The sequence below is a fragment of the Poecilia latipinna genome, unplaced genomic scaffold (genome assembly GCF_001443285.1).
Source record: "Poecilia latipinna isolate Pla-1442-1.1 unplaced genomic scaffold, P_latipinna-1.0 Scaffold260, whole genome shotgun sequence".
Taxonomy (NCBI): domain Eukaryota; kingdom Metazoa; phylum Chordata; class Actinopteri; order Cyprinodontiformes; family Poeciliidae; genus Poecilia; species Poecilia latipinna.
In genome coordinates this window covers 108848-124264 of record NW_015112876.1, presented here as the reverse complement: position 1 = coordinate 124264, position 15417 = coordinate 108848, and the positions used below count along the sequence as shown (strand labels likewise).

The following is a 15417-nucleotide window of genomic DNA, read 5'->3' as shown; positions in this document are numbered from 1 at the left end:
TGGATTTGGCATCAGCAAGATGATAAAAGTATTGTTATTGTCCAAAATAACCAGAAAGGTTTACAAGGCGTTTTTCCAACCAATCAACTGTCCATTCTTCCATCACGAGAAGAATTTTTAACAAATGGAAAATGTTCAAGGCAATACAAAAGGTATTCAAGGCAATTCGTCCAAAAGTTTGAAGCACCACTTTATGCGATCTTGCTACTCAGAGAAATTGCAAAAAAATGATTCCCTACCCTAAGTCTCAGATAGCATTTAAATACTGAATATCATTGCAGTACCATTTTAAGAAACATTACCCCCCTCCCTCCCCTCCTACACTTTTAAAAAAGGTTTGTCAAAGAGCAACAATTCATAACGCTGAATTTAGCATCTGGAGCCCTTGCACTCCAACACTGACAGCTAAAATGGGGACTAAGATTGGTCTACAGAAGAAAGGAGTCAAAGTGTTTCATTGGAGTGTATTGGACACAATTCCTAAACACGTAATGGGGACTAATACCAACTCACAGAAGGCCATTAATTTAGATTGTTGCTTGTAAACGGCTGTCCTTCAGTGCATTACAATGTAATCCCTACTCTGTTTTCCCGACAAAGTCCTAGTTATATAATTAATGACATAGTGAAATACACCATATGTTGTTTGCTTATCTGAGGTTGCAATTGCTTAATTTTAGCACCAGCCAAGGCTTTTTTTTTAATACGTCCTGATTTCCAAACCTTCGTTTTCTAACATGGTGTAATTACTCATTATCATGGCTGTAAGCTGCAGCAAATGAGGAGAAGCAGTTGACAAATCTGGACTTTCACTAAAAGGACAGCTGCTTACCAAGTCAGCTCCAAGATCCACATAATCAGGAAAGAGCTGAGCTTGAAATGTCTCCTTTTGTTCATCACCTCTTCTTCCCTTACCCTGTCCTCTAGAGACTCATGCTTAAGCAGCTGATTGGCCACGCAATGAAAGCACAGTTCTGGTTCAGGGTGTCTCCCAGTGAGCTTCGCAGGTCAGCTCTAGTTACCTCTTTTCTAACCTTGTCTTACTCACTAATGTGGACCCAAGGGTACGAGCTGCACAGGAGCCGCTGTGCATGTAAAGAACCTGAACAAGAATTATGTTTGCTCCTCCAAGATGACAGGACAGGTTTGAACAGTCACGTTCTTGGTTGTGTTGCTTTTCTACATGGATTGTCATTGTTTTGTAAAATTTGCTGCACTGTTAAATTGTTTTTCTATGACTTTACTGGACATCGCTGCCCTGTTTCATTTTCTGCGACTCATCCTGCAGTCAAGCATCTTGTTACAAGTCTTGAATTCTAAATCTGTTGTTATTTAAAAAATAACCTTTACTCTTTCTGGAAGAACAAGACCGTTTCCTGTGGTTTCTAAATTGGCACCAGCAGAACCCTAAGGAAGTTTGATAGCACTATTTGTTTTAGCCTTCATCTTTGTATTATTTCATTACATTGTCTACCCACTACTGGGGTAAATGGAAATTATGTACAGGATAACCAAATTATACCATACTATACAGAAATAAATTAAGTTCCTGCGGCTAAAGCAGCTGGTTTATAAGCCAGTTCGTCCTTTCAGACCAAATCTGGGAATTTTTTTTACTTTAATGGAGAAAAAGCCAACATGTTAATTGGCGACAGAAGGGTCAGCAAATAGCCTTGGTCATTCATCAGGTCATCCAAAATAATTTAAAGCTTCCTGGTAATTTAATCAACATTTCAATATATTTCACTATGGACAGAATTTGATCTTTGAATACTTGGCTTTAAAGACAAGTCATAGAAACTCAGCACATCTGTCACTGTATTCAATGATATTGGATACAGTATAATATGGGATATTATATTTTCACATAATATTCCATATTATGTGAAAATATGGGATAAGTCTAAGTGTTGCACAATCATAATAAAATAATTACTGAATCAAAGGTACATACTTCCTTAAAGAATATTACCACTTATATGAAGTGTTGTCTTGTTTACCATTTTACCAAACCTGGAAGTGACTATTTTAAATTGTATATCTTTCTAAATGAGGGCTGAATTATTCCATAATTACATAACATGTAATTAAACATGTTTTTTGCTCTTAATTTAAAAGAACCATGTTTCTGCAGTATAAAATATTTATGTCTTAGTACCTTTGTCGTTTTTGAAGTGTTTGCATCATGACAACCCTACTTATGTTATAACTAAAGCAAATTTGCTTTCAGCTAAAATCCACATTGGTGGGCCAAAGCTTTACAAAAGAATAAGTGAATGAAAATTGTCTTCAAAATTCTGTATATTTCTCTGTAAGAACATTTATGATATTTTTAAATGTCTTAAACTCTTTCTTATCCCCATTGTGGGCCAGTATTATCCTTTGGAGACTACAAAATCTGAATCCATGCAGCTTTCTTTTCACAATCAAAGTGACTGGATTTATACCCTTCTGCATATTTCTTAGAGAACAGAGGTGAGCGCTGAAAGTTAAGTGGCAGAGAGATATTAAAATGATGTCTCAGTGGGCTATTTTGTTGCTGAGCTGTCTGTGGCATCGGCTCATTATTTTTGTTTCTTTTTGCAAAACCTATTACAGCCATGCTCTGAACCGCTCTCTCTACCAAGGTCCACGTCTTATAAAACTGTCTTAGTTTTGAATAGTTTTTTGAAAACCATTTTACTCCTAACAGAAGCCTTAAACTGTAAGTGAAATAGCAAAAAACAAACAAACAAACAAACAAAAACAAAAAAACTATAAACCCAATTTACATTTAATCAGAGCATATAAAAGGGCTAAATAGCAGCAGGAATTGAGGATGACAATCGGATTTTGAAACAGCTTAATTGGAGAGAAAATTAAGAAAATCTTAACCAATCAAGTCAAATTTTATCTACAATTTAGTCAGACAGTAGGGGTTGATTGAATCTGCTGTTAGCACTGACGCTTTTGCTTTTTATAGCCTGATCTTTGTGTTAAAGGCCACTGCAGAGGTCTCTTTCACTCAGATTCTACCAGGCCTTAACGTAAAAGGACATGCATGGTGCTTGCAGGCTCTGATCAGTACTTACTGGCATCCCCTTGTTCTTTTCTTCACCATATTATTTTCTGCTCCTCTTGGTTTAACCTATCACTCAGCTGCCCTGTCCACTCCCTCGCCCTCACAGTGGAGATGTGGATTCAGCTCATGGCAAAGGACAAAGACACCTTGTCGCCTGGTGTAATGAAGGACTAATGAGCTGTTCAGACCAGCTGTAGTGTTTGCGACTCTGCCTCTGCTGTTATTTCCCGCCGCTGGAGGTGGACTATAGGAGGGATGTTGCCGTTAGTGTGACACTGCGGAGCTGAGTGGAAAAGGGCACATTACTACTGTCAAGCTTCACTGACTACCTCATCTTGCTGGATTCAGTAGACTAATACCAGATTGTTGGTTGGGGGCAACATTGTGACTTGTACTTATCCCTGTATATGACACAGCTCAGCAGGCATTCAGCACATTTGGTCCACAGTGACTATATATCATAAAATGTTTAGGGAATTCAGCTACTCAGTGTAAAACTAGATTAAATGCATATATTACTTTACTAGAAATATTAAAGACATGCTAGCGTCTTATGTGATTTGCTTTTCTGGACTCCTTCGGTCTCCTGTGATGTACTGTTCTTCACTTAACAGAACGCCCTCCAGGTGGTTTCAGACATATGGCTGGCAAGATGGCAATCTGCAACCACAGTATGTCAGGAATTGATGAGCTGAAAGTCGCTGTTAGCTCCACCATGCTTGATAATGATTAATGTGATAATTATGCGATGCAACGTATAGGAAGATGAAACTCTGAACACCGTTTTTGTGCAAGCTCGTCCTGTTTGATTAAAAGTGGGTTACTGGGGGCAAAATGTACCTTCTAATTATAAATATTGAACTTTTTGATCACTGCAAAAACACTGAGATGTATTATATATAGTTTCCCAGCTATATAAGGCGCCCGCTGCTGGAGCATCAATTAAAAGAGAAAAAAACATCAAAGGCTTCTTTTCCCTAATTTCAAACAAAGGAAGGCCTACTGGCAAGGGCGCACAAACAGGTGGTAATCCCTGTCTGCCAGTGCACTTGGGTTGGGGTGGGTGGTAAATTCTCATCCTCACTCAGTCACCCCCACCCCAAAGCTGAGTAATTGCCCAGTTTTATGCAACTTGTGTATTGACGGTGATATGAGTTCCAAGATTATGCCCAAACCACCCCTTGTCACGCCAAAGACCGCAGGGGCTGCATGTGTTGCCACGATAAGGCTCATTGCATTTATTTCAAACAACTCATTAAGACTGTGTGCCTGAAACTCTTGCTACATTGTGCTCTTTAAAAGATAGAAGCTGCAAGAATGATGCAAAAAAAAAACATTCTCTATGGACCTGGGACTCTGCAAATTATGAAATTAAGAGGGACATTTAGATCTAATTTGCAAAAGCAAGTTTGTGGCAACAAATGGATGTGATTTGGGGGGTCTCTGCTGACCTCATCAGTCAACATTAACAACCGATAAACAAATGATGCTTTAAACTGTTAAAAATGGGGGGCTTTAATAGTTGATTTAGAATAATGATTGAAATATTAAAACTCTTTAGCCAAGTCTGCAGAAATCAATATATCCTATTGTGTGAATGTACAGAGTAGGTTGTAAAAATATTCCTCACCCCTGAACATTTTTTCTATTCTCATTTTTCATCAAATATTTCCCTAGGATTTAATATGCTAACCATCAAGAAACAACACAGCAGGAATCTAAGTGGCTATGAATTTCTGTTTTTAATTAAATATTTGCAAAAGTCTAACTTGCACATGTATTTAGCCTATTTTACTGTGATAACCCTTTGTGAAATCCAATGGAAAAAATTGTCTTCAAAAGTCCACTTATTAGAAAATACAGCCATTTGTATGTAATTTAACCTCGACATAAATTCAGCTAAAAGTGTCAGAGGTTTGTAAGGAAACATTGCTCAAAATCCTGGGACAGCATCAGTAAGAGAGCTTAGCAAGCATCTTAAACAGTAACTAATCAACTAAATCAACTTTTCTTTTAGTACATAAAGTATCTACATTTGTTCCTAAGGGTACGTTCTTAATGTTTCAGTGCAAATATTGACAAGCCAATGTAAATTTGTTTAATTCTGCTATAATTTACCTGCCGTCATCTCAGTGGTGGCTACTGCAGTTGAATTTTCCTATTGGTCACAAGCTTTACGTGACCAATAGTATCGCATTTGGACATAAAAACATCTCACTCAGACGCACCTCTGGTGGCAAATCAGGAGATGGAACTGCGAGAATGAAGAGCATTGATCACTACTGTTTCAGCTCTGCACGTGATGTGTGATATATTCTCTAAGTGAACATGAAGTGGAATGGGTCTTCTCTGCTCAGACTACTGGCGTTATGCTGGAGGACGGATGGCTGTGTGTGACTGACTGCTGTGCTGTGGGACTCACTGCAGCACGCTCGCTCAGGACACAGCAGGGCTGCAGCAGAGCTGCAGAGCGACTGGTGCCTGCACACAATGTCGCCATAAACGTATCCAGTAATAAAAAAAAGTTGCGAGATTTGTTAGTAGATACTTTTTGGGGAAAAAAACAAAGAGTTCAAAGAGTTGCTAAATATAATGAAGAAGTGTCAAGTTGGCAACAGAGATTCTTTCATCCTGACCACAGCCCCACTTAACCCCCTCCACTCACCCCCACACTTGGCTGTGCCCCTCAGTGTCTCTTGGCTCCGCCCACTTTGTTGGAATTTTTCAAAATTTGTCTGGGGTGAGCTTGTGCTTTCACAGGGGTATTATTTACACTTTAATTGTTAATCCATTTTTTTTTTCTTACAGAAATTTGAAGTCCATCCAGACCCAATGATCAGTGTTACACATATGGCCTGTGCTGGTGGGGGGGTGTGGATGGCCTTCTCAGAGGGCTCCTCCATTCGTCTCTTTCATACAGAAACACTGGAGCTTCTGCAGGAAATCAACATTTCAACACGTTCAATGCTGCAGAACACTGGTAAACAGACAACGCACATCATTCATATGCTTCAGATATATATATAAAAAATGAGTTTATTGTTTCATAAAATTTTACGCAATGGTTTCTGCTGAACAGTTTTCTTATTGATATGTTATGCTTTGTTCTAAAAATATTTTACTTGGTACCAACTTTAGTAATTTTGTTGGGGTTTTTTCCCTCTTTTGGGGGGTTATTTTTGTTTGTATATGGATGCAAAAATGTATCAAGAGAACAAAGAGATTATTATTCTCTGATAATTTCCAGTATTGTTCTGTACCTACTTTAATTTAAGCGATAAATGTAAAAATTCAGATGAAACTAAGAGTCAGCTTCATCAGCTTCAAATACCAGAATTAAAACTGTCGTAAAATTAAAACAGAAGAGAGCAAAGTGATTCAGTTGATCAGATGTAAACTGTATGACTTTCAGCTTTTTATCTGCTTATGTGCCCCCATCGCCCACCTCCACTTGTTTTCTGGAGAGAGACAGGTTGGGTATTGTGGGCAAAATCTTGCAAGAACTTTACATAGACACAGAATAACACAGTATACAGTCCAATAAGAAACAAAAAGGACAAGACATTTGATCCAAGTGAATTTCAAACACATCAAGGAATACTGATCAACAAATCTGAAGCAGGCTCGCTGTGTGATGTTCTACTGATTAACAGACAAGCTCATGTTTACGTTTTCTACCAGCAACAATTGATAATGAAAGTTAATTAAAAACCCGATGGATTATATCAGTATTTAAAAGCTTTCTGAATTCTTTATTTTATCATTCAAACAATGGTTGGCTGCCTGTACCAACAGGCAGCCAGAAAATACTTTTTATATAAGCATAAAATCTTTGCCAGGCCATGTTATTCTCATATTTTGGAGATCGTGAGATGCCACCTTTGGGAATAAAAGTTGTTTTGACTAGACCTTGACAGGACCTGGAGAAAAGTTTACATTTGACTGAGACAGACCATGCTACATGGGTTACTTCAAGTTATTTTTCAAATATTACATTACAATGGAAATAAATATTTCTTGAGGTTTGTTTCTGATAATGCATCTAAATTTCCCGTGTGTGTACTAGTACCAGTAACCCCAGAGTTTTACAGTTTTCATTTTACTTTATTTCTGTCCCAGTTTCATTATCTGATCTGCCATCAAATCCTCTCACCTTCATTTTACATGTCACTGCTGCTTCAGTCAGTCCATTTCAAATTCCTCAGATGGCACACTCGCAGTGTTCATTCCTTACTGGTGGATGAAATATTTATCAGCAAGTGTGGATGCCTGTTTCACTTGCTGTTTGAGGGAGGAGCTATGATAAACATATCACCACCTGTTCATACATCCAGCTCTTTAATCTCAAGTCCTGAAGTTTTGGTACACTCCCTTCGGTATTTGGGTTCTTTACTCATAAAAAAAAACAAAAACAAAAAAAATTCATCTCACATGAGAAAACCATTTACCTTTTTAAAGACAAAATATAACATCTTGCCTTCCGTATTGGATTTCATCCGATACTCCAACACACTGAGGATTTTTGCCTGAAAAAAACAAAGCACAACAACAGGGATGTATTTCAAAGAAAACCATCTTCTCATTTAGTTCAAAGTTTTGTGTTTCCTTTAAGTGCTGGAGTAGAGATTTAAAGGAGGACAGACTTCCACGATCATGGCATCCAGAAAAAAACGACTGGCCCAAAGGTCATTTTCCGCTCCTCTTCCTTAAAATATGCAGCATGTGTAAGGAAATGTGGTTGCCTTAAGGTTTGGCCCTGGGGGAAGTTGCAGGGGGAAAAAAAAAAAAAAAAAAAGTTGCTAGGCTCATGTCTACAGGGTCCACAAAGAGAGGAGGATCTTTGACTTAAGTTGTGATTTGTTGAGCTCACAGGAGAAAAGAAGCTCCCTCGACACTCTGCAACCACAGAAACGGAACATGAAATTTTGATAGTTTTCCCTCATCACTGGGTCTCGGCTCCCCTAGGTTTCTCCTTGACTTATGCTAGGACATGCAGTAATGATATACCCCCTAATCCTTTCTACTCTAATGTGATTTCTACTCAATGGGGAATTCCAGCTGCAGTAAACAAGAGAGAACTTTCAGAGGCTAAGGAAACTGCTGATCTCTTATGTACCAATGCTTTTAATAGATCAATCCTTAGGGTGGAAAAAAATATATATATATTCCAAAATATTTTGATTGACATAAAAGACATGTATCTTTTCAAGCATCTTTTCAGGAAAAATGCCAACTCCCTCATGATATTGCAGTGTGTACATTGTTGCAAGCACTGGAGGATGGCGATTGCTGGAGGGGTTGCTGTAGCTCTTTAATCTCAACTGCTTTTACATTATCCCTTTTTATCACTCTTGCAAAGACAAAGCATAGTCCCCACATCCCCTGACTTATATTCAGACTTCATTGTAACCTTTAGAGCGGGTGTTCATGAGGATCGCTTGCTCACTTAAGCTCCAATAGACTATACAGCAATACTAGCAGGTGGGAGATGAATTAAAATAAAGGACTTTTTTTCCCCCCTGTGCTCTGTCCCTCCAACAAAACTCAACCTAAATACTATTAAATATTTAATGGTATGGTTTCTGTTTTATCTTACACATGCATCATCTGTTTCCTTCGTTGGATGACTCATCTTCGTGCATGATAATAAATTAATTAATGACACCACTGAGCCTTTTGTACAAAGCATCAAATTTGAAGCATGGCACAGAACAAGCGTGTAAATACAGCTACACATGCAAATGAGCTTTCTCTTGGTTGTGTCAAAATAAGTGTTGGTGTAATTCAATTAAGGTTGCCATGGATGTTATGATAAGTGGTCTTATGATAACTAGGCCACAGTGGAAGACAAAAACATGTGGAATTATAGAATGGATTCAAAAATAAAACCTACATTTAACAATGCTGCTTTAGCCTTGCGTTAGCTGGAAACAATGAATGTTCTTGGATGAAAAGAACGCAGTTCTCCTCCGCTGGCACTAATGTAGAACTGTACAAACAAACGCAGCAAAAATAGATCCCGCTCCTTTTAACATGCTATATAACAAAATCCAGAAAATTCAGTTTGAAAAACATATCTCTGAGTTACACAATTTGTCATGTTAACAGAGGACATCAGTATCAGCTTCTGAGAACAGTTCAGGATACGAGAGAATTTTAGAACGTATAAAGTTTATACATTTCTTAAACCACAGGGAAGAACCAGTTTGGTTCCATTTCTAAAGTACTTTTTTGCCATATCGACAACTTTCTAATGAGAATGCAATCTCACTTATTGGTTTTATTCAATAAAATATGAATAGTGCATGGAATTATAGGATTTCTATTTCTGGATGATTCAGAAAATCAGTTTACTTTCATTATTTTTAATGTTTTTTTCATATCAGTTGTATTGCACCTGGTATTGTCATTGCGATTTTTGTTATCGCTGCTGCAAGATTTTCTAATATTGTACATCCATATTGTACTGTTACTGTTGTTCCATCATTTTAAATTCATTAGGATGTCTTTATTGTGTAATTTAACTATTCTGTACCCTTATTCTGAGTTATACATGTATACAGTAATATTCCTCCAATCCTTTGTAACGGCTCTCCATGCTCTAAATGTCAGGAAATTTTAAGAAGGATACCTGAACTTTATTTTAGACTAAGCAGATCTATTATAACTGACACTAGACGTGTTCTGACTAAGGCTAAATGCTGAAATGTTACCAAAAGGAAGTTCAGTCTTTAAGTGTGTGCACACTTACGCAACTTGTTGCAAGACTTTTAATGATAATTTATTCTAAGAGACTTGTTTTTTTTTAGTTAAACTGAATATGACATTACACACTAGAGATGGAAAAAGGATCTATTATTGTGTAACTTTTTAAATCACAAATGCCTGGCCTTTTTAAAGAGTTGTGTAGACTTTTGAGGTCCACTGTATATAAGGTTTTAAACTGAAATCTAGCCTAATTCAAAGTTTTCCCCTCAGGGATGCTACCACTTTTGCCATGTCCTCATTATCTTCATGAAAATGATTTGTGTTTATTTTCAGCAGACAGGCATTTATACAACATGATCAGACAAAACAGTGTACAATGGGTTTTGTAATATCACTGGTGCAAGAAGTGGAAGAATAACAGAGGGACCAGCTGGCTCCTGTGAGCAACACTACCAGTCATGTCATGTTCTGTTTGACACATGTTTCCAGACACAAACACCTGTAGAGCAGCGTGTGAAACCACAAAACTGCACAGATCTCAAACAAAAAATGTCTGCAATGTCTGTGGTCTCTCCAAGAATGTTGGATTTAATCTGGATTGGCAACAAGAAAAATAATTCCAAGTTTTTGGGAATTGCTTCAAAGATTAGATTTACCACAGCACTCGGCAATAATATGTATTTTTTTTCTCATATTTTTACTAGAACATACTGTAATTTTCTCTTACAATAGCTGACAAGGAAAAATCAATTTTCTGTCTATGTTTCCTACATTACAGGTCAAAAGAACATGCGGGTGACAAGTCTTCTAATTTGCCAAGGGTTGTTATGGGTGGGAACAGCCCAAGGTTTAATCATCACTCTTCCAGTTCCTAAACTGGAGGGCATCCCCAAAATAACAGGTATGGCTGAACATCATCTTCTGAGGTCAAAAGAGACGGGAAGAAACTGTTTTCGATGGAAAATTACTCTGCACTGTCCATTATAGAGGTCACACTTCACATTTTTGTTATGCGACTGTGGGAATCAGTGAAAATATTTTCAGGCAGCTAACCCACAAATCATTATGCATACCATATATATATACCATATATATAAATGCAGAATATTTAAAAACTGCTTTGCAGTGTTTTGTCATACCAAGTGAATAAGGTGGTTACTTCCCCACTTGCACAGCCTTCACTTCCCAGCCGCCTTATTGCAAGTGAGTTTATTGAATAATATGTAAATGCCCCACAAGCTATGGGTAGAGTTATTGCTTCAACAGTCACAAAATTATGAAAAATAATTTCAGTACACTGTTAATGGCATGATGGAAAGTGAGGTTCAAGTCATTTTTTATTCCACATTATTCAGGTTGCATAACATTCTTATTGAGCATGTGATTGACGTCCACCTGGTCCCAGTGTTTTTTCTCATGAATGGAACCTAAATGTGCATTAATTTTCACAGGAAAGGGAATGATCTCTCTAAATGCTCATTGTGGACCTGTGGACTTTCTTGTGGCAACCACCAGCACTTTGTCTCCTGATCTGCTCAAGAGGGATTCTGTTGGGGACGGACCAGACTCTGCCTGTGGAGGTGAAGACCGAAGTGACTCCTCCTCACAGGAATCCTTGCAACCTTCCAGTTGCTACAAAGCAGAAGAGAAAGGAAAAGGACGGGGCGTTCTGCTGCAGTACAGGCTGCGCTCCACATCAGGACTACCGGGACGGCCACTGACAGCTCACGGGGACGAGGCCTCCGACTCGTCCCTGGAGTCTTTGGAGCACAGCGTGGAGGACGGATCTATCTACGAACTCAGCGATGACCCGGAAATGTGGGTTCGAGGACGTCCATGTGAGAAGGACGCGGTGCGTAGGGACAGGGTGATATCTGCTGCAGTCATATCAGGAGGAAAAGGTTTTCGTAGACTGAAGGAAGGAATAGGGGTAGGTTCTAGGACAAGTGGAGACTCTTTAGAAAACACTCTTATGGTATGGCAACTCCCACTGACCGTGTGATATGGAGAAAAAGACAACAGGATTTGTTTTTGTCAACATCTGCTCAACTTTGCCTCGAATCACCTGCTACACAAATTTAGCAGATTTGAATGTATGAGGAAACGCTGCCTCTGTCACAGAGCTTGACATTCTGTCATCACCCTGTGGAAAAAGGAAGCCAAGACATGCTGTTTGTGACAGACACTATCGGTCTAAAAGGATGCTTTAAATGTTCAGGACTCTGTATCGTCATCTTACCAGCGGTGGCAGAGGTCACCACAGATCAGTTCCATGCTGTCATACTGATCTGGTTTCTCCTCCTGCTTTAGTTAAGACTGATATGCCTCACTTTAACCTCATCAAAGCCGCATGTGCTCTGCCACATTTATTTTCTGCAGAGGACTTCAAATAAGAGTGTCCATGGACAGCATGCCTTTGAGGAGAAGCCACCATGCTCTGCACAGTTAGAAATGGATGGGTTATATACGTGATCCTGTAGGAGAGATCCCATCGGTCTTAGAGCTGGAAGCTGAAGGCAAACATTGCATCACAAAGCACATCAGCATCACTTTATTAGTCTTGCCTGCATATATTGTTTTTTCATCCCGTACAATGTGAACAAATAACACCTCCAAATATGTATGAAAAAATAATCTGTGCATTTCTTTAAAAAAACTGAAATCTTTATTGTTGCAGTATTTAGAAATAAGTGTTTTGCTCTGAACAGCTGGTGAATCCTTTTGTTTTGGTCTGACATGTCAGTACAAACTTCACACCAATTGATTTTGGAGCTAAGTTACTATGTGATAGAGTTCTCTGATAAACCTTTCTGTTGTAGAATTTAGAAATTCATTACCAAGTTTTGCTAATTATCATCCTTTAGTATTAGCAGCCTTTTTTTTCTGCTTCTTTGTTCACTGTCCAGAAAATCAGTACAAATGTGCACACAAACCAGTTAATACCCCCAAACAGAGGTTGCATATCAAAAACATGTTACAAATCAACACAAGATTTGAATGAAACATTGTGGACAGCTGAAAACAGAGAACGCAACGAGTGTCTTTATTATCATAAGGAGGATTCGGTGTGAATTTAATGGTAAAATTTTACATCTAACAAGTAGGCATCATGTCTTTTGCTTTTGTTATGAAGCATAGTATGAAAAGATTTCCAAAAGCAAATTTAATACAACTACTAATCATCTTTTTTTTTATTTAAATGAATGTTCACGCTAACATAAAACAACCTCCCTATTTTGTAGCTTGTCGGCCTTCATGTTTTAAGATCACCTAAAATATTATGTAATCTATTGTTAACATCCTAAGAATTTTAAAAACCGTTGTAAAAAATAGTGATTAATAATTTTAAAAGGAATGTAAATATAAAAGGTACTGTTGGTTCTCTATTGAACTTATACAAGGACCTTGTATTCTCCCAACAATTGCAAGAATGTTGAATCAAAAGTGGTATGAGAAGAACTCAGTGGTACAGTGCAAGTTTTAAAAGGTTTTCCTTCAAAATGTCTTACTTGTAAATTGTGTTAGCATTGTCAGACTAGTAGCATGGTATTAACCCGTGATTAAGAATGAAGCAGAAGGTACATACTTTCAAATGTGTGGTTTTAAAGTTTTCTGGGGCACTTAGATATCAAACTATTAAAAAAAACAAAAAAAAACATTGCATATTTTGATTAAACTAAGAAATGGTGATGATTGCAATTTTCTTTGCCAACTTAATTCAGCGTAGGACTTTTTTAGTCGGGAGAGGCTTATTTACTTCCACACCTAAGGTAAATTTGATTTGTAAATACATTTAACGAGTCCCTCATAGCTGGAAATGAATTGCAACAAAAAATACTGTATACTAACAGCAAGAAATATGTACAAGAAAAAAAAAAGATTTAAAGATTTAATGTATGTCATATTGGACACTGAGATTTTTTTGACATTTTCCCCTAACTGCATAAGTTTTGTATACATTAAACACTCAGTTAAGCAGAATCCTTTAAAAGGAAAGATAATTCTAACTTCCCTGCAATGTTGTTATAAACACATCAGACCTGTATGCCCAGATTATGTAGGATTCAGCCTGTTGACACCATAGGGACTGCTTATATCAACTTTAATTTGTTTTTTGTTTGTTTGGGAAGAAGAACAGGAGATATTAGGAGCAATCCTAATACAACTTTATGATTGTGTGGTATGCACTGTTAACATTTGGTTATCAAGGTACTTTGATTATATTCCCACATTTTAAAGATGAATGTATGTTCTTGGTGGAGTCATCTGATGACATAGTTCTTGATATTTTGAGTATTTTTACCCCTGCACTGGATTTTCCATGGTATTGATTTTGATGGAAACTGACTCATTTATATAATTTGCATTTACTTACAGTGGATATTTATGTACTGAATACTGAAATAAGAACAAACATACTGTACTATTAGATGGACAGCCTATTGTACTAAATAAACTTATATTTGATTTTGTAAAGCACAGAACTGATTTTATGTTGTACCGGCAAACTTTATGCTCTTGTATTGATTAGTTGTTGGCATCATTTACTTTAGTAGTTCAAACTTCTATCTATCCTTTGGCAAACGTTTCTGTTGAAGATGGCTGGTAAAATAGTAAAACCAGTAAGCATTCATCACAGTTCAGTTTGCATGCCATACATGCTGCAATCATTCACCCATACAGATGCACATTTTTCTCATGCAATGAAGCATCCACACAAAATATTAAATGGTGAATTCAACCTGGGAGTTAAACATCTGTCATATGTTGCCTGTTTTATATGTTTTCCAAGCATACAGTAGTAACATTTGTCATTTGTTTGCTGATAACTATTAATGTCAATTACTACATCCATAAAAACATTGTAGGAATTGCAAAAACAAAAAAAAAAACAAACAAAAAAAAGGTTAGAGACACAGTAGAGAAAAATGCAGAAAATGAATCCCTAATATTGCCTTTGCACAATCACTCCACAGAGCTGAAGCAAGAGGAAGGTAAAAATGGCTTTTGTTTCTTTGAACTGGAGTAAAGAAACTTAAACATATACGGTGCAGTATCTCACCTTTCTTGGTAAAAGACTGAACTTAATCCCTTTTACTGACCCTGAACAGTTTGTGAATTCTCTTACATTGCATTTTTGCAACAAAGGCAAAAATATTTGGCAAACTAGTCATCAAATCCAGCGGTAAATGATTGAAAAGGAATCATTTTTTACTATTAAAAGGACAACTACACTCACTTGGGTGCCTCACAAATGTATTCAGAGTTTTCATTTTGCAATATTTCATATTATGTCACATTTTCACACAGTGACACTCCTCTTCCTGCTGACTGAAAATATTACTGCAGTTTATTGCAGGATTAATATTCTCATACCAGCCTCCTGTAGTCCAGTCCTTAATGGCTGGAGGCACAACACTTTTTTGTGCCCCTCATCGTTATTCCTCTTGCTGCAAAAACTTGGGCTTTAATATCAATTTCTCACTAGTTTCCCATAACTTCATGGACCTGATGTGCGACTCATTTGAATTTTTGGTAACACTTTATTTGAAGGGGGTTGAATAAGACTGTCATGACACTGTCATTAACATGACATAACACCTGTCATGAACATGAATAAGCCTTCATGAATATTTATGACTGTTGTC

At 37.4% G+C, this 15417-nt stretch overlaps 1 protein-coding gene across 4 annotated transcripts in view; it reads left to right on the top strand.

Moving 5' to 3' along the window:
* The window catches only part of LOC106947881 (rho guanine nucleotide exchange factor 10-like protein), a 122690-nt gene extending 109958 nt beyond the window's left edge, over positions 1-12732 (top strand). For all 4 annotated transcript variants that reach the window (XM_015033183.1, XM_015033185.1, XM_015033182.1 and 1 more), the window contains 3 exons: positions 5870-6041; positions 10548-10670; positions 11221-12732. In XM_015033183.1, the coding sequence (XP_014888669.1) occupies positions 5870-6041; positions 10548-10670; positions 11221-11771 (846 nt within the window). In that variant the 3' untranslated portion in view covers positions 11772-12732. The remainder of the gene's footprint in view (positions 1-5869; positions 6042-10547; positions 10671-11220) is intronic.
* The last annotated feature ends 2685 nt before the right edge of the window (positions 12733-15417 follow it).